General features: G+C 44.9%; 1 protein-coding gene across 2 annotated transcripts in view; it reads right to left on the bottom strand.

Moving 5' to 3' along the window:
• LOC129381329 (uncharacterized) overlaps positions 1–24698 on the bottom strand; it is a 50531-nt gene that overhangs the window by 3794 nt on the left and 22039 nt on the right. For both annotated transcript variants that reach the window (XM_072285501.1, XM_055064074.2), the window contains exon 3: positions 8827–8934. In XM_072285501.1, the coding sequence (XP_072141602.1) occupies positions 8827–8934 (108 nt within the window). The remainder of the gene's footprint in view (positions 1–8826; positions 8935–24698) is intronic.

The following is a 24698-nucleotide window of genomic DNA, read 5'->3' as shown; positions in this document are numbered from 1 at the left end:
CGCGTTCGCCCAGCGCTCACCGCATGCCTTAGTAATGACGTCATCGGCGCATTACTGGATGGATGGATGTTATGAGCGTCCCCTTCGGAACGGGGCGGTGGGTTGCGCCACCAAGCTCTTGCTATTATACTGCTTAATGTCCTACATAGGTTAAAAACAAAAAAAAAAAGAGAGAAAAACACTATGAACTCCCAGAACCAAATTTTCTGATCCCCTATTGCAAACTTTGCTTTTGTATGTCTCCGTTTTTTCTTGTTTCCCAACTTTTCTTCCACCAATCTTCCGATCGCCTTTTACTAATCTCTATTGCGGACATGTTTAATTTTCTCCTGCTCTCGCTGAACCCAAGGGCTTCAAGGAGCCCAGTGGTGTATACTCTAAGAACAGTTTACACCTTTTGGCGTGCCCCGTCTGCCACACAACGATAATGGTCATCTGCCTTGATGCGTTTCCTTTCTTTAACGCTGCGAGCCCGCAACTTTCCAGTAACGAACGGCACGCGCGTTATCAACATAGAACAGTTTACACCCTTTTGAGTGCCCCTTCTGCTAACGCGCGTGCCGTTCGTTACTGGAAAATTCCGGGCTTGCAGCGTTAAAGAAAGGAAACGCATCAGGGCAAATGACGATTATTGTTGTGTGGCAGAAGGGGCACGCCAAAGGGTGTAAATTGTTCTTCGAGTGGAAATCGACCGCTGGACAGATAACTTCACATTCTATTAAACCATGCTCCATCGTTTCCCTAGCTTTACCGCAGCAATCACATGCTTCTTCTTCCTTCTTATATCTCGCTCTATAGGTGCGTGTTCTGAGGTATCCCGATCTCGCTAAGAAAAGTAATGAGCTTCCCTTTGAGTTATCATAAATTGTTTCTTTCCCGATTTCGTTTTTTCCTCTTAAGTAGTTACTCATGGGAGGTTTCTCTTCCATTGCTGCCACCCCTAAATTATCTCAGCCTCTCTGATTTGCCGCTTGACGTTCTTTGTTGCTGTGTTGCCCACCCTACAGGCTGCATATTTGCTGGTATGCTTCCTAGTACTTTTCCTCCACTGTGAATCAATGTTTTTCCTGTACAGATACCTCAACACTCTCCCAGCCCACATACTTTCTTCCATATTCCTGAGTCGTTCTTCATAATCAATTTTACTGCGAGCTTCCCTCGCTTCAAAATTAGTCCAGCCCATATCACCCTGCACAGCTTCATTTGTGGCCTTCCCGTGAGCGCCCAATGCGAGGCGTCCCACTGACCTTTGGTTCCCATGGAGTCCTGATTGTACCCTTGATTTAAAGCAAACAACCGAATTTCCAAAAGTAAGCCCTGGAAACATTATAACTTTCCACATACCTCGGAGCACCTCGTACCTATTGTATCCCCATAGCGCTCTGTGCTTCATTATGGCTGAATTTCTCTTCCCCTTCACTGTTGTTGTTTTTTCCTGTGTTTCCATATAGCCATTACCTTCGTTTATCCATATACCAAGGTATTTATATATAAAAAAAAAAAACTTTGGGCCAAATTATGTGGGACAACCTGTATGGTATCGGTATGCTACTGTGCACGCTACTGTAGCGCCATCTTGTAGTCTCGTGCGGCACTCTGCTTTCATCCTCACCCTTTCTCCATACTCTCCTCCTCCGCTTTCCACGTCATGCTTTCAGTGTAGCCTCCTCCTGCGCTTTCCTCCTCGCGCCCTCTTCGCTGTAGCCGTTTTTCATCCCCCGCTCCGTGCGCTCCGCGTTCGCTCGTTGATCCTTCGCAGTTATACCTTTATAATTATCTCGCCACACGTCACCTTAAAAACAGAGACTTTCTGACAATGTCCACGAATCCTAAGAGACCAAGGGTCTGCACTAACGTTTTAATTTTTTTCTTAGACATGCAGACTACCATAAGACAACTACAAAAGAAACTATGTCGAAACGACTTGTGGCGCGGCAAGAAGATTGTAGCGTGCGAAGAATGCGTGGCGTTCTTTCTGTTCGGAATTTGCTGCATTTGGAAATAGCGAAACGATACTGATGAAAAATTCTTAAAAATATTGTTTTCCCATCATGCGTTTCCATTGAATACCGAAGTTGGTATAGATATCTATCCGGCAGCAAACTTACCGAACACACGGGTTTTCAAATTTTTGTCTCTTCAAATCGGGAAATGAGAATGAAGTTAAAATATGGTTGTTTACATATCTTATTTCTAATGATATTAAATCCAGTTTCGTTTTCATTTACGACTAATAGATAAGGAACGAACTGCTAAAATTATTCCGGTATCGAAGGCGGGAAATGATCAAGGCGTACCCATAGAGCAAAACTTTCAGTGATTTAGCGCTAATCTCGAGACGGCCGTCATCAAGTGCTTTATGAAATATATTGGCGTCGAACTGACTTATTTTTCCCGGAACAGCTTTCGTCGCGTATGGCGGGATAAAGCTAGGTAGATGGGCAACGCATTTGGTGGCAGATTTTGGAAACGGGTATATCGAAACTGCTGTTCTTGTGAAGATCTCTTCTGATTAGCACTGATCAAACTATACTGCTTATGTATAGCGGCAGTTCTTTTTCAGCAGGAAACTATATGCACGCGTATCTTGCTGAATCCCTTTTAGGTGTTTAATATATTTCTCTACAACTTCCTGACACCTTCACAATGAGGGCAGTAAGCAAGAAGTTTCGCAATTTGCTATAATTAGCTATTTGAATGAGACGAAGAAAACCCGAGGGTTTCTTCGCGTAAAATAATTCATTTTTTAAAAGCTCGCTTTTTTAAATGATGATGGAGACACCCTGTATATAGGATTATACTGTTTGTTCAGAAATGAGGCCTATAAAGTTTAATTAGGGTCCTTCGTTTCCGAGTAAAACCCGATTAGAACAATTTTTACACCCTAAACAAAATTTCTGCAAATCTGTTTAACACGATGGCTCCCCGAAGTTCATCCGCTCGTAATGGATAATCACAAATGCAGGTGTTACCAGACGGGCAACCTCACGAGGGCCTTCCTAACCCTTATCTGCCCTCACGTAGTGAGGTGAGGATCGCCTTCGGGAACATTGGTGAGGGTGAGATGCAGTAGGGCAGACATTGTGAGGTGAGGACAAGGGAGGGTGCGGTGATGATGTGTAAATTAGGAAAATGGGATTCATATTGCTGAAGTACAGGAAAGTCACTCAGTATGCGTGGTGGGTTTAAAGCCTAAAGTTTTGAAGTGCGCTGGCAGGAAGTCTAAGTCCACATTTAACTGACTGACGTAAAAAAATGGCTTCTGATGCTAGCTGCCGCTAAACCTATTGTATGCTGTGGCCACCGACAGCGACAAAGAGAGTGGGAGGATTGACGGCTGCTTTTTGAAGCCACTCCAAGATTTTTTTTTTTCTTTTTAACTGATCACCACCGGTGAGCGCACTCCTTTACGGGAAGTAAACGTCCTGAAATTTACATTTTCTTCATCGAATTATAACGACAAAATTGGAGTATGAGGATTTTCGGGAACTGATAGCGTTTGTTGACATATGAACTAAAAGAAACATCAAGATGAAGAAAAAAATGCCAGTAATATGTCGGTAATAAATGTAAGATCAAAACACGAAGAAAAACATCGCTAATTCACTGCGTCGACAGCAATATGATACTGGATATATCAAGCGAGTGCATAAAGAAAGAAGAAGCACGGGAATACGCGGTTCTGCGCCACAATTGCGATTTGTCGCTCCCCCTCTAGTGTTGTGAGAATTATGTTTTTGCTGTAGTGTGCTTTTAGTGTTAATGTCCTCCATAATTCTCAGGAGGTGGGGAGTATTTCGTACAAATGACGGAAGTGTTTTGGGAAAGTCACCAAGGAAGTGGTCAAGAAATGTAGAGGGGCTCTCTGTCGGGTTGTTGTTGTTGCTTGATACTATCGGACGCCCTGGGATATTAGTGGTGTATAGTTGAGTGAGTGGAATATAATGAATTTTGGGAAGGAGTTAGAATCACTCTGCAGTGTTGTTGCTTGGTTAAAAAAATCTGAAATCTGACGGCGTTATCAATTCATCAGCCAAAAGTAATTTCAGCCTCTTGGTAATTCTCAATGTGTATATGGTAAAGTCGGATCATCGTCTAGCTTACCGTAATGTTCAGGGTTGTTTAGCTGTCTGAAAGGCTCGTGCTTGTACTTATCTATTGGCCAAATAACTATACTTCCACCCTTATCTACTTCCTTGATGACAATGTCGTTTCGGCTACTAAGATTTGAAATGAAACGACTCTTTGATGAAGTTATGTTTTTAGGTCGCTTACCTGTCTTGGATTCACTTATAATTTCTTTAGTGACAGTTTTAAGATATAGGTCGAGTTCTACGGTTTCTTCTGGTTCCGAATTCCTAGTGGATTGGGCTTTAAGTGGTGTCTTCCCGGTGTCTGGTGCGTTTGTATCTGCGAAAAAACGTCTGATACGCATTCGTCGGGAAAATTCCGAAAGGTCCTTGTGAAGCTCGAATTCATTTATTGCGTTGTTGGTGTGACAAAAGTTTAGGCCTTTGCTATGTACGCCGATTCCTTCCCTACTTAATGTTTTTGAAATGTCTGCAACATTAGACTCATTTAATTTTGTGGAAACTTCAGCCGCGTCTGGTATTTCTGAATTCGAGCTCCCTCTTGTTGACGTGAGGTGGCTGCTTGCATGTAAGGTTATTTTTTTATCACAGTTCGCTTTATTCCTCTGTTTTTGAACTAATTTTCTACACTGTAATTCCTGCTAATTTTCTAAATCTCTCATCTTATCCGGTGTCAGAGCTGTGTTCTGAAGTCGGTGGCTAAAACTTTTCAGTTGTTTGTCGCAGTGTTCCGTGAGTATATTCAAAAGCGATAGTGAGATACACCTTATCTCTCTTTATAACCATTATACCACTTATGGTACGTGGTAGGCTTTAGTGGCGACCTCTTCGCGTGCTCTCCATTCCAGGTACTCAGCGGATAAAAATGTTTGCTTTCGCATCACGTGGGTGAGGCCCTATTTCCCATTAGCCTTTTTAAAAATAGATTTATGACTATGCTTTAAGATCATCACGTGACGCTCCCTCTTAGATCTTTTCCATTCTCTGTGTTTGATGCTCGCTTTCGGCGCAAATGACAGCAAATATGGCTGTTGGCAGGGTCACTGTTGGAATTGCGCATCTGCAATTACGGTACATGTATATTGTCATGGGCAGAACTACGGCTGATTTTGTGGACCAAACAGGAGTTCACAAATTCTCAGCGCCTATAGTGTGTACGTCCGACACCTCAAAAAGCATTACAACGAGCTGGACCTCCTGCGGTTCTATAATAAATCGTGGACAAGTGGCATTACGTACAGTTGAGCTCCTTTGCGCACAACTTTAGCAGGGAAAGCATTTGTTTACGAGGCAAGCCTACATTTAGTACAGTGCTAGAAAGGACTGTGATTTATCCCGAACTGACAAAAATTCGCATGCGCAATTGAAAAAGAAAGCGTGTTCGTACCACACGCACTCACGCATGCACAAAAAAAAATAAACATTTGCGTATTCGTTAAAGAACTCCTTTGCATATTTTATGTTTAGGCGAAATTAATCCAGCACTGCCAAGATTGAACGCCATACTTATTTGGTTCTTAGAAGACATTGTGATCGACAAGAAATAAAGAAATTTCTTGTACGGTAACGACTCTGGTGCATACGCGTTTCTAAATTATTAGCGCTTTTAACTACTCCGCATGCCCTATAGGTTAGCCTGGTATGAAGGTGTTTTTGTCATTGATATGTTCAATTCAAGAAAAAGTCTGAGTTTTTGAGATCTGTGGGCCAAGAAGACCTTTCTGGGTCTGACTGAGTGAGTCCGAGTGATTCCGGCTGAGAAGTCTGAGTCCGAGTGAGCTCAACGCAAAAAATATAATTTGTGAGTGAGTCTGAGTGTGCTCCGTTTATTTTGCCACCTATGGTGAAGCACGTAAAAGCAAAGCGGCGTGATACGCTTTAACAATAGGAATGGCCTCACACAATAAGTGGTGCAAACTAAGCTCGCGGGTATAGAGCAAATGGTTTATCTGAAATTGTAGAAAACGGAAAGGAAGGATGGTAGCCCTTTCAACGTGAGGGTGAGCAAGGGCGGGTAATTTTATAGTTGAGGATACGGTTGAGGGGGTGGCGGTGAAAATTTTCAACGTGAGGGTGAGGCGAGGACGGTACTTGCGTCGTGAAGGCGAGGGAGGAAAGCAAGCGACAAGGGTAGTCGCTCAGCTATGGGTGTTAAAAATTAATGAATTAGTGAATTAATCAACGCTGGCCACCTTTCGTGTGCGAGTGGTCAAGATATCATATATTGATAATACATGAATATGTTATATGCCTCGCTTTCGCGAAATACTCAAACAAGGACCGGCCTGCATTTCGCCCCTCGAATTACAAAAGATATACAACCCGGAAACGAAGGACGCTCAGTACATATACAAGGTGTCTCACATAACTTGAGCCAGGAATTTAAAAATGAACGACGCGTCGGAAGCGAATTGAACCGAAGGTATGCTATTTGCAATAGCCTATAGCAACTCAGACAATTTTTTTCTTTTCATCATAACTCACTAATTAATTAGGTTTAATTACCCAGCCTCTGAATTATTGGCTGAGGATCCCAAATACGATACGCAGATTTGTAGAGCACCTTCAGAAACCACCGATCGAGTTGTTTCCTTTACAATACGTCTCACGTAGTCCTTCTTTCGGTGTTTCAAAGAAAGCCCGCGAAATATGAAAAAAGCCACGCGGCGGAGCGCTTGCGCAGTGGCATCGTGCTGCTCTCGTGCGTGCGTTCGGTGAACAAGGTCGGCTCCCGTCAGCTGAAGGCGAAAATGCAAGCTGCTGGCCTAGCGCTGCCGATGAGATAAAGAACGCCCTGTCGCTTCACCGTCGCCAGTCACGATGCAGCCGACCTGGTTCACTGAACGCACGCTTGAGAGCAGCACAATACCACTGCGCAAACGCTCCGTCACTGGGCTTTTTTCATATTTCGCGGGCTTTCATTGAAACAGGGAAAGGACTACGTGAGACGTATTGTAAAGGAAACAACTCGATCGGTGGTTTCTGAAAGTGCTTTACAAATCATCTGCGTATCATACTTGGGGTCGTCAGCCAATAATTAAAAAGTTGGGTAATGAAACTTAATGAATTAGTGAGTTATGAGGAAAACAACAAAAATTGTCTGAGTTAATAATTTTCTAATTCTTGGCTCAAGTTATGGGGAACACCCTATATATATATATATATATGTATATATATATATATATATATATATATATATATATATATATATATATATATATATATATATGTATATATATATATATATATATATTTACAAGCAGTAGCAGTACGGTGCTACTTACTGCTCTGTACGGGCGACATGCCACTTGATCTTTTTTTTTTTTTTTTTTTGTAACCAGGGTTGGAGTTGCGTAACGCTCCTAGTATACCGCGGTCTTTGACTCGACACAAACATTCAAGAAGCAGATATATTGTTCTTTGCTTCTCGATCGTCGCTGTGGCCAGACTACCTTTTGGCTCGGTTAAGACCTTCGACGACGGATCAAAGGCCGGTTTAACGAAGCCACACGTGCACGGAAGAATGGTTTGTACGTTCTTTTCATGGCACCTTTCTGCATACGCTGTCGGCGCCTCCGAATTGAAAGCTACATTTAGCACTTCAGTTTGTTTAGGTAACGTTTACCCCTGTATTACCTAAATAATTGTCGTTTCGAATCCATTCCGCTCGTCTCCACCGTGTGGAACACAGCGCCACTCCGCGACCGACCTTCGACAACTCTCCACGGAGATTCTTACGAGGAGAAGTTTGTTGAGAAACACATCTCAACTCCGTCGCATTTGAGCGGACGCCGAGGGCGTCGAGCTGCACAACTTTTCGTTCAGGAATTGCTTTGTAGTGTGACTGAACGGGGGCGCCAACGAGAAACACCAGATGAGATTACACCGAAAAAGGAGTATTTCAAAATTCAATTTTCATAAATTTCGCCGTCATATGATGATTGCTAATAGAGAAAATGAAGGCCAGACATTTATTTTTTGAATCTTTGGCCGTTAGCTCAGCGCCGGTACGTCAGTGTGACGTCACCACTTTAGATGTATCTTTCTTTGTGCTTGAGTCGTTGTGCCTCAGACAAAGTTCTTGAAGCTCGCTAAGTTGATCCTTTCTCTCTTTTAAGACACTTTAATGCGGTGCACCATTACCGATAAGAAATTAACTAGGCCCGAACAGACGCACTCAAAATCCATGACGTCACGGCGAACTGGCGGGAGAGATTAAAGGCGGCATGTCTGCTGGCTTAGCAAGCCTCTTCTTATACGCCCAGAGTGGCTTTCTTGCTATTGTAAAAAATGTAATCTGCTAATTTAATAATGCAGATCGTTTTATTCTTCTTTATAGCATCTCTTTAAGCGCAGGTGGCCGCTTCAGTTTAGGAGTGGCGCTGTCATCCACTCTCATTGGTCGAGGTGGAGTGTCGAGTGAAAGTACGTTCTAGAAACCAAGTGGCGCCCCCCTCCCCCTCCCCTCAAATCGTGACGGTGCTCTCATTTCGTGGCGGTAACTGCCATAAGCAGAAGGTCGGCCACCGCCCGATCATGATGGCCGCAGCGAGTTAATTGAAAGCGAAACCGAGTGCCAAATCGTAATTATGATCTTACAAAAGAGCGGCAATCCGAACACGCGGTGCACGAGACCCTGCAGCGGGATGACAACAACAACAACAACAACAACAAAAAAACACGTTCCCGAGCGGCTGTTCGCGCAGCCGACGGCCGAAGCTGTGTACACACTCACACTCCGCCCACGTGCACCGACAGGTGTACTGGTCGCACGTCGATGTCATGTTGCGCTTGGCAGAATGTTTGGCCTTGCAGGACGCCTCGCAGCGTTCTTTGGTGCAAACTGTGGTCCGGGAGAGAAGAGACACACGTTACAGGCTGTACTATCGGAGAGAGAGAAAGAGAGAGAGAGAAAGACAATTTTAATGGTATGACATTCCTCTAGTCAGCTACGCTGCGAATCAAGATGGGCGAGTACAAATAATTAAATTGTGGGGTTTTACGCGCCAAAACCTCGATATGACTGTGTGCCACGCCGTATTGGGGGACTCCGGATTAATTTAGACCACCTGAGGTTCCCTAGCGGGCACCAAATGCTCGGTAAGCGAGCGTTTTCTCTCATTGCACTTTTTTAATGCAAACTATCTTTTTGTTCTCAACTGTAGCTATGAGAAGTACACCTCTCTGAAAGAACAATTAGAATGTAAATTAACAATGAAATAGTACAGCAAGTAATGATTTAGTCATTGATTTCCTGTATTGTACTTGCAACTGCTGACTCGCTCGAGAAGTTACTCCCCCCCCCACACACATTCAGTGCGAATACCTCCCCTCCCCCTCAGTGCGAATAGCAGGAACACCAAAAAGGAACAGCAATCGCTCTCAGAATATATATATATATATATATATATATATATCCTGAGACCAATTTCACACAGAAATTTCGTGCTATTTTTGCTGTTCCTGCTATTCGCACTGAGATCGCGAAACAGAAGCTCGCCCAGCATGTTCAATTTTCCGGGGAGTCTTACATGTTTGACATTGAAGATGTCCTCGCCCTGTGCCGGCGTGTAAACTCCGCTATGTCTGGAAGCGACCGCATCCGTCACATAATCAAGGGAATCAACAATAGTGGCTTCAACGCCCTGGCTGCACAGAACCATACCAGCGTGCCCGATCTCATCACCGTGTGCCAACACCTTGAAGAACTGCAATCTCTTCGCGATCACAGCAATACGCATGACGGTCGCCTCCCTGAGGCTACGGACCTGCGCACTTTGATCCGTACCATCATACGTGAGGAACTCCACGCGCAATGCTCTTCCTGTGCTTCTGGCACCGTCACTTCCCCTTCTGCGACCGGCCTGCGCACAATCGTTAAAGAGCTCGCGTCTATATACTCCCCGTACCATGTGTTCTGACGCTACCGGTGCTCCTATTGTACCTACATATGCCGACTTCGCCGCGATATCTCCGCTTACGACCACGCCTGGGACCACACCATCTGCACACACATCCGTGGCTTCAGTATAGGCGCAGGTTCGTCCTCAACCTTCCTATACCCTGCTTGGCGTCCTATCCGTCCTCTTTGGTATCACTGCGGATACCGAGGACACATTTCCCGGCACTACCGATGGCGCCGAGAGGACGAGAGGCGCGGTTACGTTCCTCAAGAACGCTCCGATACCCGTGCACCTTTGACTTATCAGCGGATGACATACCCACCTTCGTCGCTCCGTTTACCGTCTCCCACATACATATGCCTTCCACCTATCGTTCATCTCGGCGCCGCTCATCTTCCCCACGCCGTCACTCAGTGTCCCCACTTCGGCCCGCCTCACAGGCCCATGACTTCCGCTCGGAAAACTCCAAGCTGCAGTTTTAGGAGGGGAAACTGCATCCATTGGACTGCCTATACTTCCTCCACAGCGCCCGCCGAATCTATTATTAGTGTTTGTGGAAGGTGTTCGCGTAGAAGCTCTTATTGACACTGGTGCCGTTATTTCTATCATTCGTGCTGATTTATGCTCCTGTCTACGAAAAGTAACCACGCCATATTGCGGCGCTCCTTTGCATGGTGCAAACAATGCCAGAATTTACCCGATCGCGCAATGCACAGTACGTGTCTCCATCAATGGCGTCCGTCATCGCATAGTATTTGCCGTGCTACGTGAGTGCACTCACAAACTTAATTTGCGTTGGGATTTCCTGTCATCCGCCTCCGCCCGCGTTTATCAGCGGTCGCCAGCGTCTCCTTTCCCGGACCGACACCAGTCAGCAATGCCATTGTACAGATGATACGCATAGCCGTTTCGTAACAGCCGCAGATTACGTGCTTTGGCCCTCTGGAGAATAAATTATCGCCGTTCGCTCCGCCGAGATTGTACATGGCGACGTGATCATTGGCCCTTACGGACGCATTTCATCTGTAGAGGAATTGTGATCGCTCCCAGTCTTCTTCGTTTCACTGATGGGTGCGCAATGGTTACTGCATTGAACACTACTCCCGACCCCCAATTGTTGCCCTGTGGATCAACTATCACTTGCGCTGTTGATACTCAACCCGTTGTCTTCGTTCTTTTGACTGTTGCTCCGACAGAATCAACTTCGCCTCCTCTCGACTCTTCTTGCTCTCCTCTGACAAGTTCCATCAGCCCAGACCTTTCACCTACTCAGACTAGAAATCTACTTGATTTGTTGAAAAACACGCTGCCTTGTTCGACGTCCATTCACCCGTCCTCGGTAAAACGCCTGTCGCCGCTCATCGCATTCACACCTATGGCTCCCGCATTGTTCACCGACGTCCATATAGAGTGTCTCTTACCGAACGCAAGGCCATCGGAAAAAATGTGTGAGATATGCTTGAAAGGAATATAATACGCCCTTCCTCAAGTTCCTGGTCTTCTCCAGTGGTCCTTGTACAGAAAAAGGACGGCTCAGTTCACTCTTGCTTCGTTTACCGCGCCTTTAACAAAATCGCACGCAAAGACGTTTATCCCCTGCCACGAATTGATGACGCGTTGGACTCACTGCATCGTGCTGAGTACTTCTTCAGTCTTACAGGAGTACGAAGTATTCGCTTACAGGAGTACGACTTCGACATAATGTACAGGTCTGGAAAGAAGCATCAAGACGCCGACGCTCTCTCCCGTTGCCCATCACCTACCAAGCACCTTCACCACTTCTGAGAAACTTCTTTATTCTCGAAGATTCCGCGCTACGACGACAAAAAAGCCGCGGCTATGATGATGATATGTACAGATGAGGAAGATGAGATGCGAATACCTTGCTCACGATACACACACACATATATATATATATATATATATATATATATATATATATATATATATATATATATATATATATATATATATATATATATATATATGGCTTAATTGAACAAAAGCTGTTACGATGTGCACTGTAAAATGTTGCCCTATCATCGGCGTTAATATACCGTCGTATTAACAATAACGCTGCGAAATTTAACTGATCAGACGTGATTAGCCATTTTGATAACGTCCATTGCCGCAGCAATGGGCGTTATACTCTATATACAGGGTGTTTCAGCGAACACGTAAAAAGATAGTTCAGTTGCTTGTGTCAGATAGCGCAATTCTAGTCCATGAGGTGTCCTACTCGAAGAGGCGGGCATTACTTGCACAAAATATTAAATGTATAATGAACTAATTAACAAAAATCCACTAATCAAGTTTTAAACGAGTTACCTAATGGCACATTGCAATTTACAAATTCTAGCAAGTGAGACTGCAAGGCATATCCACTTCAAAAGCCTTGTCTGGATGATACCATTTACGAGATATGAGCCGTCACGCTTGCGGTAAAAGTTCACTGTCATTCCACTTACTTTCTTAACAAAACATCGTTTTACGTATTGTAGCACAAAATTAACTCTAACGCTAATGCATTTCTCGGCAAAGTGCGGGAATTAATATCTCGAAACAGGTGTCGCCCTGAGAATACGTTTCAAGTGGATCCGCCTTGCTCCACTGCTAAAATTTGTAAAAATTGTAATACGTACAACAACGTCAGTAGTTAAAAGCTTAATTAGTGACTTTTATTAAGTAGTCGATTGTGCATTTCAATTTTTTGTGCAAGTAATGTCCACCTCTTCGAGTAGACCAGCTCAAGAACTAGAATTGTGCTACCTGCCACAAGCAATAGAAAAAAAAATTGAAAGTGTTCGCTGAAACACCCGCGAATACACGCAAAGTGCCTCTAGCGGCCAATCGCGCGGCAATTTTGCGTGCATTTGCGGGCTTCATTCATGCTCGGAAAAACACTTCTATGTAGCACCTATTTAGCAACAGAAAGCTGTATCGCGAGTCTTTCATGTTGCTCTACAATTTTCTCCTTTACGCTTTTGATCTAAATAAAATATTTGCATTCGCATACATCTTTAAATCTTGGTGCATGGTGGTTGAGTCACCCTGTATATACCACATATAACCGTTAGTAAATGAAGAAAAAGAGAACTCGAAAAAATTTTATTGGTGCACCAAACATGTCGGGAATCTTGGAAACATGTCTCTTGCTAATTCGGCATGCATGTCAGCCTACGAATGCTTTCATTAATTTCCCTAGAAAGCCAGCTGAACTTGCGTATTAGAAATGACTCGCAAGCTTCTCTGTCGTAGTGATGGGAGAACTCGGATTTCAATATAGTGGCCTTATGTGTTTACATGTTTGAAGCGGGGGAGCTGCGGTACAAATTTTACATGTGATTTGTTATTATTAAAACGTAGCCGGAAAGGGGTTTCCATTTGTCTGATGTATTGTGTGCGGTAAATGGTGAATTCGAGGAGGTATACAATGTTACAAGTGCCGCAGTTGTAATTGCAGTTGCAATGTCGCTGTTGTAATTTAATGGAAAGTGCTTCGTCCAAGTCAACGGTAATGAATGAAATCCAGGGTTCTACGGAAAACCGTCCGGTCGGAAAAATTCATGGCGGGAAATATCGAGTGCCGACCACTCGTTGAAAACAAAAAAGAAAAGAAAAATACGTTTCGGGCCCATTACGGGAGCCTTGGTCAACTCAATGGACACTAAAACAGGTTCCAATTACGCTAACATATATATATATATATATATATATATATATATATATATATATATATATATATATATATATATATATATATATATTCATGGCTATAATGGAATCAAAATTTGTTGAGAGCTGCGCGTGAAACCAATGTTTTACAAAAAGTTCATAGACTACGCATTTCTAATCTGGTCCTACGGCGAGGAATAGTTATTGAAGTTCATTTCTCATTTCACTGCAGTCAATTCACCAGCTCATTCTCCCATACGCTTTCGCAATCACCTTTCTGGATGTTAGTGTAAATGTGCACAACAAGGCTGTCATATTAGAATAAAGAAAACCAACCGATAAGCAGCCATAATTACATTTTGATAGTAGCCACGTGAAACATTGTAAAACAATAATCTCGTACAGCCAAGCTATTTTTTAGACGAATATGTATTCAAAAAGAGGCATTTGAATCGAACTGCGAAGAACTCCATAACGACTTACTACGTCGTCGTTATGCTCCCTCTGTTATCCGCGACGCAATTAAAAAAAAAGCAGACAGCCTTGATTGTCATGTGTTCATCAACAGAAAACCAGCTTCCCCGGAATCACGGACCAACCTTATCCTCAGGTATTCAGCATCAACTACTCACATAAACCGTATCCTCCGGAAATATTATCCCATATATTTAAATAGAGAGAAAATGCGCCAAATTGATGCTGAACTTCTGCGGGTGGCACACAGACGGGCCACCAGTCTCAGATATGTTGTCACGTCCTCCAATATTAACTCAGCTAAGTTCAAAGGCAGCGCACCACGCGGAAAACTTCGATGCAGACTTTGCTCCAAGCTGAGTACCGATGATGTTGCCAAGAGCATCACGTCTTCATTTTCATTCAAAATCCGAGGCGATTACAACTGCGACACTTGTAACGCTGTATGTCTCCTAGAATGCAGAATTTGTAGCGCACGATACATCGGACAAACGGAAACCCACTTTAGGCTATGCTATAATTATCAGAAATCACATGTACGATCAATACCGCAACACCCACTCTCCAGTTATGTAAACACATAAGGCCACCATTTCGGCAATTTACGGGTGTTATTTTGAAATCGAGATTCTCCACTCACTACCACAGAGAAGCTTGCGAGTCACTTGTAATACCCAAGTTCAGCACGCTTTCAAAAAATATAGGTAGGATGACGTGCATGCCCAACTAGCAAGCAACACGTTTCTAAGATTGCCGACATGTTTGGTGCACCAATGAATATCTTTCCTGCCTGTTTTATGCACTTACTAACGGTTATATAGAGTATGTAATATATAGCATGTTTCGGAAGCTACATGTATATTGCCGCATCATTTATCAGAGGTTCTCCTCGCCCTTCTGTTGATGTTTATTATTTCACTTTGTCATATAAACTATTATGTATCTTTCATTTTATTTTTGATTCACGCATAGACCTTGTATAAAAACGCTTGCCCGCAATCACAAAAGATAGCACCTGTGCAAAGAATGCAATGGAATGCAGTTTGCGGAACGCAGAAGTTAGTGGAGGTCACAGTGTGGGTGTGATATAACCAAGCAGGGATGCAATGACAGTCTTCGTAATCTCACACAGTTTCAGTAACTTCAATCACAGAATAACAGAAACACTCTTCTGCTAGCCGCGACCCCTCGCATGCTCTGTGCTACCATGTGACACCTCTCCCCTGCATTGCACTGGCTGCGTCTTTCCATCTTATATTTCTCACGCCTTGCGGACGCCACTGAACGTACGCGTGTTTGTATTCGTAGACTACTTACGGTATTTTTTTGTTTACTTGTATGAATGTACGCGTGTTGGTATTCATGACGCCTATTTTCTTTTTAAAGTTTGCTTCACGCTTAAAACGGTAAAGTAAAAAAAAACGGTAAAAAGCGGTAAAACAGAATGAAAAAAAGCGGTAAAAAACGGTAAGGAAACGGTAAAACGTGAGGCACATCCGTGGCATCTATGCTTCAACTATACAGGACGCTCTTCCTAGGATACCTGCGATATAGCACACCAGTGCTGTCCAATGCTAACAAAACTAACATCCATGTCCTACAGAGCATTCAAGGCCAAGCCCTTGGAACATGTCTGGGGCTACCTCGAAATGCTTCAACCGTGGCAACAATTGCCACCGTGAGAGACCACCCAATAATGACCTATATAGCTATCGACGCACTCCGGGCGTATGTTCGCCATATATCCAGAGTCCCTGACCACCATCTCGCTCGCTTACCTGAGAAAAAACCCAAGGCAGCGTTCTCCATATCAATTGCGGCTAACCGGCCCTCTTTGTATTTGAGGCACTCACCCGCAACAAGAACGCTATCCCCTATGTGGTGCTTGGAAAAGCCTCCTGTGTACCTTGCTGTTCCAGGAATAGTGAAGAAAGCTAGCCTGACCACCGCGGCTCTCAAGCAGATCACATTAGAACTTTTGCATTGTTCATACGCTAACCGAATCCATGTTTACACAGATGGTTCCGTCTCAGAAAATTCCACGGGCGCCATTGTTCTACCATCTCAATCGGTCGTCACCAAGTTTAAGACTTCACACGTAACGACATCTACAGGTTCCGAACTGGCCGCTCTTCGCGCTGCTGTCGAATACATTGAAAAAGAACCGCCCAACAAATGGGCAATATTTTGTGATTGGAAAGCAGCCCTCCAGAGCTTGAGAAGTTTACGACGTGGCAATTATGAACAGCTGGTGTCACAATTCAACGAAACCTGCCATTGCGCTTCTGAACGAGGACATGATATAATATTTCAGTGGCTGCCGGGAAATTGTGGCGTCGTTGGTAATCACCTCGTCGATGACGCTGCCCGACGTGCCCAGGCTGGCTCACCGACACTCCTTATACCTTTACCGAGAGTTGACGCTGCAAGAAAGCTTCGCAGTCTTGCTCGTACCATCACGTTAGGTTACTGGCATACACCACAGAACTCTAAGAGTCATTTATACAGCCTCGACCCATCACTGAAACTTAAATTACCAGTGAACCTTTCACGACGTCACGCAACACTGCTGTGTCGGCTGTGGGTAGGAGTAGCATTCACCAACTCCTACAGCTATCGTATTGGAATGGCGGATTCACCAATGTGCGCTAAGTGCAAGTGTGAAGAGACCATCAGTCATCTTCTGTACCACATTTCTCGCTTCGATAATCAACGTGAGACCTTCCAGTATGCCTTGAATAGACTGGACGGCAGGCCATTTACGGAAGCGAAGATCTTGGGAGCCTGGCCTCACAGTTCATTAGCCCAGAAAGCAGTTCGAGCACTTTTTCACTACCTGAGGACAACAGACTTGAGTGCCCGACAAGACACATCGTACACCTAAGTTCTCTCTCTCTCTTTCACTCCCCATTCCCCTCCTCACGTGTAGGGTAGCAAACTGGACTCAGTCTGGTTAACCTCCCTGCCTTTCTTCTTCCTATCTCTCTCTCTCTCTCTCTCTCTCTCTCTCTCTCTCTCTCTCTCTCTCTCCTCTCTCTCTGTTGCTTCACGCTAATAGAGAAAATTTATAAATTGAACTCTGGGTGCTCGAAATCGCGCTCTGAATTGCTCATGTGCGCCTGAACTTCTGTCAATATTCGTATATATATAATTACAGATGAGATCAAATTGTTTCAGATTTCATAGGGCTGCTGCTGTACACGTTCTACAGCAGCCTTTTAGTGTCGTTGTAGTTTCGGATGCAGTTCTGTTTAATGAACATTCCCGAAGTCATCAGTTTAACTCATGCATTGTGCCTTTAGACAGCCCAGCTATAAAGCTGCACCAATGTTGCGTATACAGATTCCGTTTAGGCAAGTTTGGTATGACAGGAGTTACGGCAGTAACACAGTGAAAACAGGGCACGATGCTCCACGGCTCAATTGGTGTGCTGACAAAAAAAAGGCACCGTTGTATCTTTACGGCCCTCAATAGAGAACAAGTCCAGGAATTGGGTAGGATGGATGGATGGACGGATGGATGGATGCTGTCAGCATCCCCTTCGGCACGGGGGCGGTGGGTTGTGCCACCAAGCTACTGTTATTATATTGCCGAATGTGCTCTCTATGGTAAAAAAAAAAAAACACGAAGAATTCCCATCACCAAACTTTCTGAACCCATACTGGTAAATTTTTTTTTGTATGCATACGGCAGACATTGTCAGCTCCCGACTGGAAGCTTGCCATTACCATTGAAAATGAAGGTGTACAATCAATGCATTTTACCAGTGCTGCCATATGGGGCAGAGATTTGGAGACTGACAAAGAAACTTGAGAACAAAATAAGGACCGCGCAATGAGCCATGGAACATAGATTGCTATACTCGCGAACGACTTTTCTTGACTATGAAGCGAAAGCTACGGGGGCAGAGCTTCTGCACATGACTGTATTCGTACGCAATGTAGTCCGCGCGCGCTTGGCACCGGTTTCGGTTTCGCCAACCTCGCACACCTCTTTAGTGAATGCAGATACCATTAACTCGGCGTGAATCAGTGTTTATTCACATTCGATATGTACAAAATTCTGAACAGCGAGCATCGCAGCCCGAGTCGGAGCTCCGAAGTAGCCGTATGACGTCTACTAGGACTTGGACGCGCAACCGACGCTGGCACCGGTAGAGCCGGCGCCGCAATCAGATCACTCCCTCGTTTTTACATGCCGAAGTTTGCGATTTCCAGATGGGTTCGCTTGGTTTCCGCGCAGACCTGCAAACACTTTTTTTGTGTGCTTCAACGGACTTCTGTTGCTAAAGTTGGTCAACAGCCCTCTCAGGGAAGTTGATTGACGGGACAGCAAGCGGCAAACACTCACCAGAAGAGGCGGGCGCCATTTTGCGCTTGATGAGTATGCAAAACGTGCGACGGTTTCGGGTGTGCGAAAACTCGGAAGACCAAACTAAAATACAATAAAATACCAATAGCTGACTGGTCAATGTTACGTATCGTTTCAAATTAGGTGCTGTAAAAAACAAACAAAAATATTGTTTTTTCTATTTCCCACGCAAGAAAACGTAAACAAAACTGCGGGGCTACTTTTAGCAGCGGGGAAAGAGGCGCGCTTTGTTTCCGTAGCCTTCGTCTCATAGCCAAGAAAAGTTGTCCGCGAGTATTGGCATAACGTTAAGAGACAGAAACAGAGCGGTTTGGATGAGAGAGCAAACGGGTATAGACGATATTCTAATTGACATCAAGAGAAAAAAAAATGGAGCTGGGGAGGTCATGTAATGCGCCGGTTAGATAACCGTTGGACCATTAGGGTTACAGAATGGGTACCAAGACAAGGGACACGCAATCTAGGACGGCAGAACAGCTGGTTATTAACAAATTCGCGGGCGCTAGTTGGAATCGGTTGGCGCAGGACAGGAGTAATTGGAGATCGCAGGGAGAGGCCTTTCGTCCTGGGGGGGGGGGGCAGTGGACATAAAAACAGGCTGCTGCTGCTGCTGCTGATGATGATGATGATGATGCCTCCGTTGTTTGTTGTTTCCCAACTTTTCATTAAAGATTCTTCCTATCGCCTCATACTAATCTCCTACTGCAGACATGTTTACTTTCCCCTTGCTCTCGCTGAACCCAAGGGCTTCGAGGAGGCCATAGGTGCCTAAATCATCCACTGGGTAGATATCTTCACATTCTAACAAAATATACTATATCGCTCCCCTAGCTTTACCGCAGCAAGCACATGCTCCTTCTTATTCCTTCTTTTGTCTCGCGTTATAAGTATCTGTTCTAGGGCATACTGATCTCGCTTAGAAAAGTAACGAGCTTCCCTTTGACATATCACACATTGTTCCTTTCCTGATTTCGTTTTTTTCCTCTTAAGTAATTACTCATAGCGGGTTTCTTTCCATTGCTGCCACCCATAAAATTATCTCAGCCTCTCTGACTTGCAGCTTGACGTTCTTTGTTGCCGTGTTCCTCAATCTAGAGGCCGCATACTTGCTGGTAAGCTTCCTAGTTCTTTTCCTCCACTGTGAATTACTGTTTTTCCTGTACAGCTACCTCAACACTCACCTAGCCCATTTACTTTCTTCCATATTCCTCAGTCGTTCTTCATAATCAATTTTACTGTGAGCTTCACTCACTTCATAAGTAGTCCAGCCCATATCACCCTGCACACTGCAGCTTCATTTGTTGTCTTCCCGTGAGCGCCCAATGCGAGGCGTCCCACTGACCATAGGTTCCCATCGAGTCCTCATTGTACCCCTGATTTAAAGCAAACAACTGCATTTCCAAAAGTAAGTACTGGAACCATTACACCTTTCCACATACCCCCGAGTACCTAGTACCTACTGTATCCCCATAGCGCTCTGTGCTTCATTATGGCTGCATTTCTCTTCCCCTTCACTCTTATTGTTTTTTTCCTGTGTTTCCATATATCTAGTGCCTTCGTTTATCCATATAACAAGGTATTTGGATTCTCTTACCCAAAGTGTTTTCTGCCACTCTATTGCCACTGTCTGTTCACTGTTTTCATAGAATGCCCAAACACCTGATTTTCTAACACTAAATTTCAAACTTAAATTCTTGCCCTCCTGTCCACAGATATTAGCAGACGTTACAAATCACTTTGTCTCTTAGCTAGCAACACAATGTCGTCCGCATAAAATAAACGTGGAAGCTGCTGCTCTACTACTGCACCCGCCTGTTTGTATGAGAGATTAAACTCGATATTACTTCCTTCTAACGCCCTCCCCATCCTCACCACGCACATCATAAACAGCAGTGGGGATAAAGGGCACCCCTGCCTCGGTCTCTTGTTGATATGAACTTTCTCCTCGTTCCTCCATCCCTTCCCACTCAACGCAAACTGTATTTTCTAGGTAAATCTCTGTCGAAAGCTGTAGACAATCGTCACCTAAGCCTTCCCCTTCCTGAATATTCCACAAAATGTTCTGGTCTACGTTGTCATAGGCTCCTGTACTGTTTAAAAAGGCCACATATAACGGTCGGCTTTCTATTCTTGATATTCAAATACACTGAATAAGAACAAATAAGTTATCATCCAAACGGCTACCTATTCTGAAGCCATTCTGAAGTTTTCCCGATATGCCATTATTCTCTGCCCATGCTTATAGCTTTTATGTTATCGCCTGAATTGCTAACCTGTATATTACCGATGTAATGCTCAACGGTTTATACGAGTGAATTCTATCTTTTGCCCCCTTACCTTTATCAATTAAATTCTTTCTACTTTGTTGCCAAGTCTCTGGGATTGGTCTATCTTTTAAGGTTTTTTTTTCTACTGCTTTCAACGGAGCTTTCTCACTTTTTGGTCCTAGTTATTTGATCAGCCTAACGGGAACCTCGTCTAGCCCTGTGACTGTGTACTTGGGAACTTCCTCTTCGGCCTTCTACCAGTTGAAATTTATCAGCACTAGCTCCTTTTGCATCTGGTTCCCTTTGAAGCTGTTTTTTTCCTCAAATACAATCTTATCATTGCCTTGGAAAGATTCGGCTGTTACTTTTCGGACGTAATTTATAGTCGCGTCCCCGTCCGGTTTGTTTCCATGGTGGCGTCGGATATGACGTTGTATTGTTCCAGCCTTCCTACCTAATAAGTTTATGACGATGAGAAAAACGAGAACAAGGTGAAAGCAGGAGCCAACTCTTCGACAAGTGGACTTGTCTTCTTCAAAGCGACTTCCATCTCTCGCCTAATAAGTTTATGGGGTTCCAAAATATTCTAGGTGCGGTTTTCTTTTTCGAATATATTTCTGACAACCAATGTTCACTTCCACCTTTTATCTTTGCTTCGACCAGTATTCGAACCATAGGTTTTTACAGCGAAGCTGTTGAGGGCTACTTTCCCCACCATTGCGTCCGCGTGTGGAAAAAAATCCCGGAGATAGTCCAATGCCGGGCCGACAGGCGGCGGAGGTTCAGTTCGCCATTAAGGGGCCCACATACGCAACTTCGCTGGCCTTCCTTTTTCATAGAGTGGCACTGAGCTTTTCTCCCGGTATGTTTCCCATTTTCTGGCTAATTCATCCTGCGGCAACTGCGCATTTTTTGGCTGTCTGTGCTTTGGTGATGCTTTCGGTCGTTCGGCGATCGTTTCTTGTATCTCCCTGTTCCACCAGCTTTTCGGTATCTGTTTTTCCTTTCCAACAAGCGTGTTTCTTCTCTTTCCCTATTTCTGCCGTAATTACACTTAGAAACTCACTATATTTCTTCTCTGCTAAGCTATTTGCCAAGTTTTTTTCTCGACTCTTGTGACTACATTTGTTATTCGTACAGCGTTCAAATTTGGACTGGCCATTATTCGATCCTCGCTCCCTTCTTTCCTAACTACATATCCCATTCTCAGAATGATGCCTTTGTGGTCACTCCCTACACTGCTATACCCTTCCTCATCAATGACCATTTTGCTCAACTTATCATAAATTCATTCTGTCAGAAGACAGTAATCAATGGCCGATTGCCTGTTTCCTACTGCACACGTAATCTGGCCATCACAGTTAGGCGCCGTCTTCACTAACACATAACAAGGTTATGTTACTCACAGAGATCTAGCATTAACTTCCCGTGGTGGTCGACATAACCATCTATTTCCTGTATGTGGGCATTCATGGCACTTGATAATTTCGGCATCATTCCCGAAACTGTTAAGATTGACACGTCTAGTTGTTTATCTTTATCGGGTGACCATGTTTCACCGCCTAAAAAATGCTATCGCACAGCACAGGACGCACCTGTGTGTATCGGAAGTTTCTCGAAAGTTATCGACGGTTCTATCCGCTGTCTGTTGTCGCCGAACGTTGTGTAATCGATTTCATCGCGCGTCGCGAATGATGTAGAACTATAGAGTAACATAGTAAACGACAACAGTGGACGCTCGAGCCATCTCGCGGCCGAACTATAGAGCTTCGCCGATCGCGCTAGGTGACAGAGCACATCAAGAAAAACGCGGCTGTGGCTGTGGCTGCCGCTAGCAGCTTGACAGGCGGCACGACCACTGGGCACGACCCAACACATGCGAAGCCTAGTCTGGCCGCGCCGCCGCGCTCTGGTCCAACATGGTAACTTCCCATGTGAAGGTTTAGGCGCCGGCCGCTGTTCGCGATGCTTGTCAAAAACGTCCCGAGAAATGACGCAGACAGGCGAGCCAGTATCCACTTCCATGGGAAGTTGCACATCCCCCCTATGTGAAAATGCACGTATCGGTGGCTCGAGGCGGCTTTTTTTTGCAGAAAGTAAGGCCAATATATGTGCCCATTCACTATTGTCGCCCTTAGATACAGCTTCTTCGAGAGCCAAAGCTTTTCCTGCATTACTTGCGGTGCGACACGGCCCTTTTTGGCGGTGATGCCGCATATCTTTGCAAGATGACCACGGAACCTGCAGCGATAACACCTTGCTCTAATCCAACTACAGCTGCTGTCGTCGCCTTTGCCGCTTCCACATCTGCAACACTGATGCGGAACGAATCGAACACGCGAAGCTTGAACAGAGTTGGCCTCAGAAGCTTGCAGCTGAAGCAAGGGTGCTGGTTCTGATGTCATTCTTTCGGCATCATTTTCAGTGGATTCGGCAGAAAGAGCCAATGTTTCGGCCTCTTCTAGCGTTAAATCCTTTTTTGCTAGCATTTACTTCCGCAAATTGTAGTTCTACTTTTCCAGTATGTTCTCAGTGTTCGCAGTGTATTTTTCAGTATGTTTTATCAAGTCATGTTCTCAGCAAATGGCGCTCGTCTTGCTTCTATATTTTCATTATTTCATCGTGATATTTAATGTTATGTAACCCCCTATATAATGCCTGTAAAATGCCCTTTAGGGTACATAAATAAAGGAAGGCAATGAAGCGCACGCTGCAGACAATGCGATCCCTAAGCATACGGTCAAGCCGTGCGCCGACATTGCAGTTGTCTGCTATTCGGCGACGGCAACAAGAAACGTGCTAACGGTTTCGCCGGGAAGCTGTGAGCGGTTGAAGAACTTGTAGCTCTCGGTTATCTCGTGCTTCAGCGGATCGTAGTACCCACCAAAACTTGAATGACTTCCTTGTAAGTCAATTCATTTGGTGCACGTGCGGCTACTCTGCCAGCTAGCACCTCGAATGTCCTGCTAGGCATCGCCGAAACCAGCAATGCTCTGTACTTAGGCGGCTCCGTTACGCTGTTTGCTTCGAAATACGCTTGTGCTCGGACAAGGTAAGGCATCCGCTTTTGTTTTGTTGAATCCCGGCAGCTGCAGGCAGGTCATCGCTGTCGTTCCGGCAGGACCTTCGGGATCCGTCTTGGTGGCGTGGGCACGGAGCAAGAAATATTTAGGAGTGGAAACTCCGCTGTTTGCGGCGACCAGAAAAGGTCACAAGCCCGCGGATATATTTTCATGCTGGCGGCACCTGGCGGCATGGGAAGAAATTACCGCCGTTTCGGTTGCCAGGGCAACCGGTCGAGCGTGTTGCTCCCGTTCAGCCGCGCGCCTGACTTCTACTGAGGGCACTCTCGCGCGCTTCGTTACCGCTTGTAGCCCGAAGAACAACTTCTGCTACGCTTCAGCCATTTGAGCACAGTAAAAAATAAAACGCGTTTTCCATGACAGCTATAAGATGATACGTAGCTTCTGGTTGTAGCCAGGGCTATCTTGCTCCGTGGCGGGCGGTTTTCGGCTTTTTGCGCTTGCGAAACTGATGGCTATCTCGTTCCTAATCGCTCAAAGGGCGACCGCTTGTTTCTCGCTCTAGTGCTCACAGGGGTGCGCGTAGAAAGGATGCCGCCGTGCATGTGTTTCCGTTCCTTTTCTTTTTTTTAAGACTCGCGAAAACTAGTTGCCCTAGCTGCTTGGCGATAAGAGGAAGATTAGCGAAAGTTTGCCACACGTGTTGATTTTTTTGATGGGCACACAACAAAACAGTTTTCTTGAGTGCGCGCACCTACGCCGTTCGATTACGGCGTGCCCGCTGAAGCAAACACCCGTGTCGTCTGCTTGTCGTCTGCTTTGAGCGGGTGCCGCCGGAGTGAGTGCCGGAGCTGCCGGAGCCGCCGAGCCGCCTGCCGGGCGCTGCTGTTTTTT

The sequence above is a fragment of the Dermacentor andersoni genome, chromosome 1 (genome assembly GCF_023375885.2).
Source record: "Dermacentor andersoni chromosome 1, qqDerAnde1_hic_scaffold, whole genome shotgun sequence".
In the NCBI taxonomy this organism is placed as follows: Eukaryota; Metazoa; Arthropoda; class Arachnida; order Ixodida; family Ixodidae; genus Dermacentor; species Dermacentor andersoni.
The sequence above is the reverse complement of the archived record's forward strand: the minus strand, read 5'-3'. Positions and strand labels throughout refer to the sequence as shown.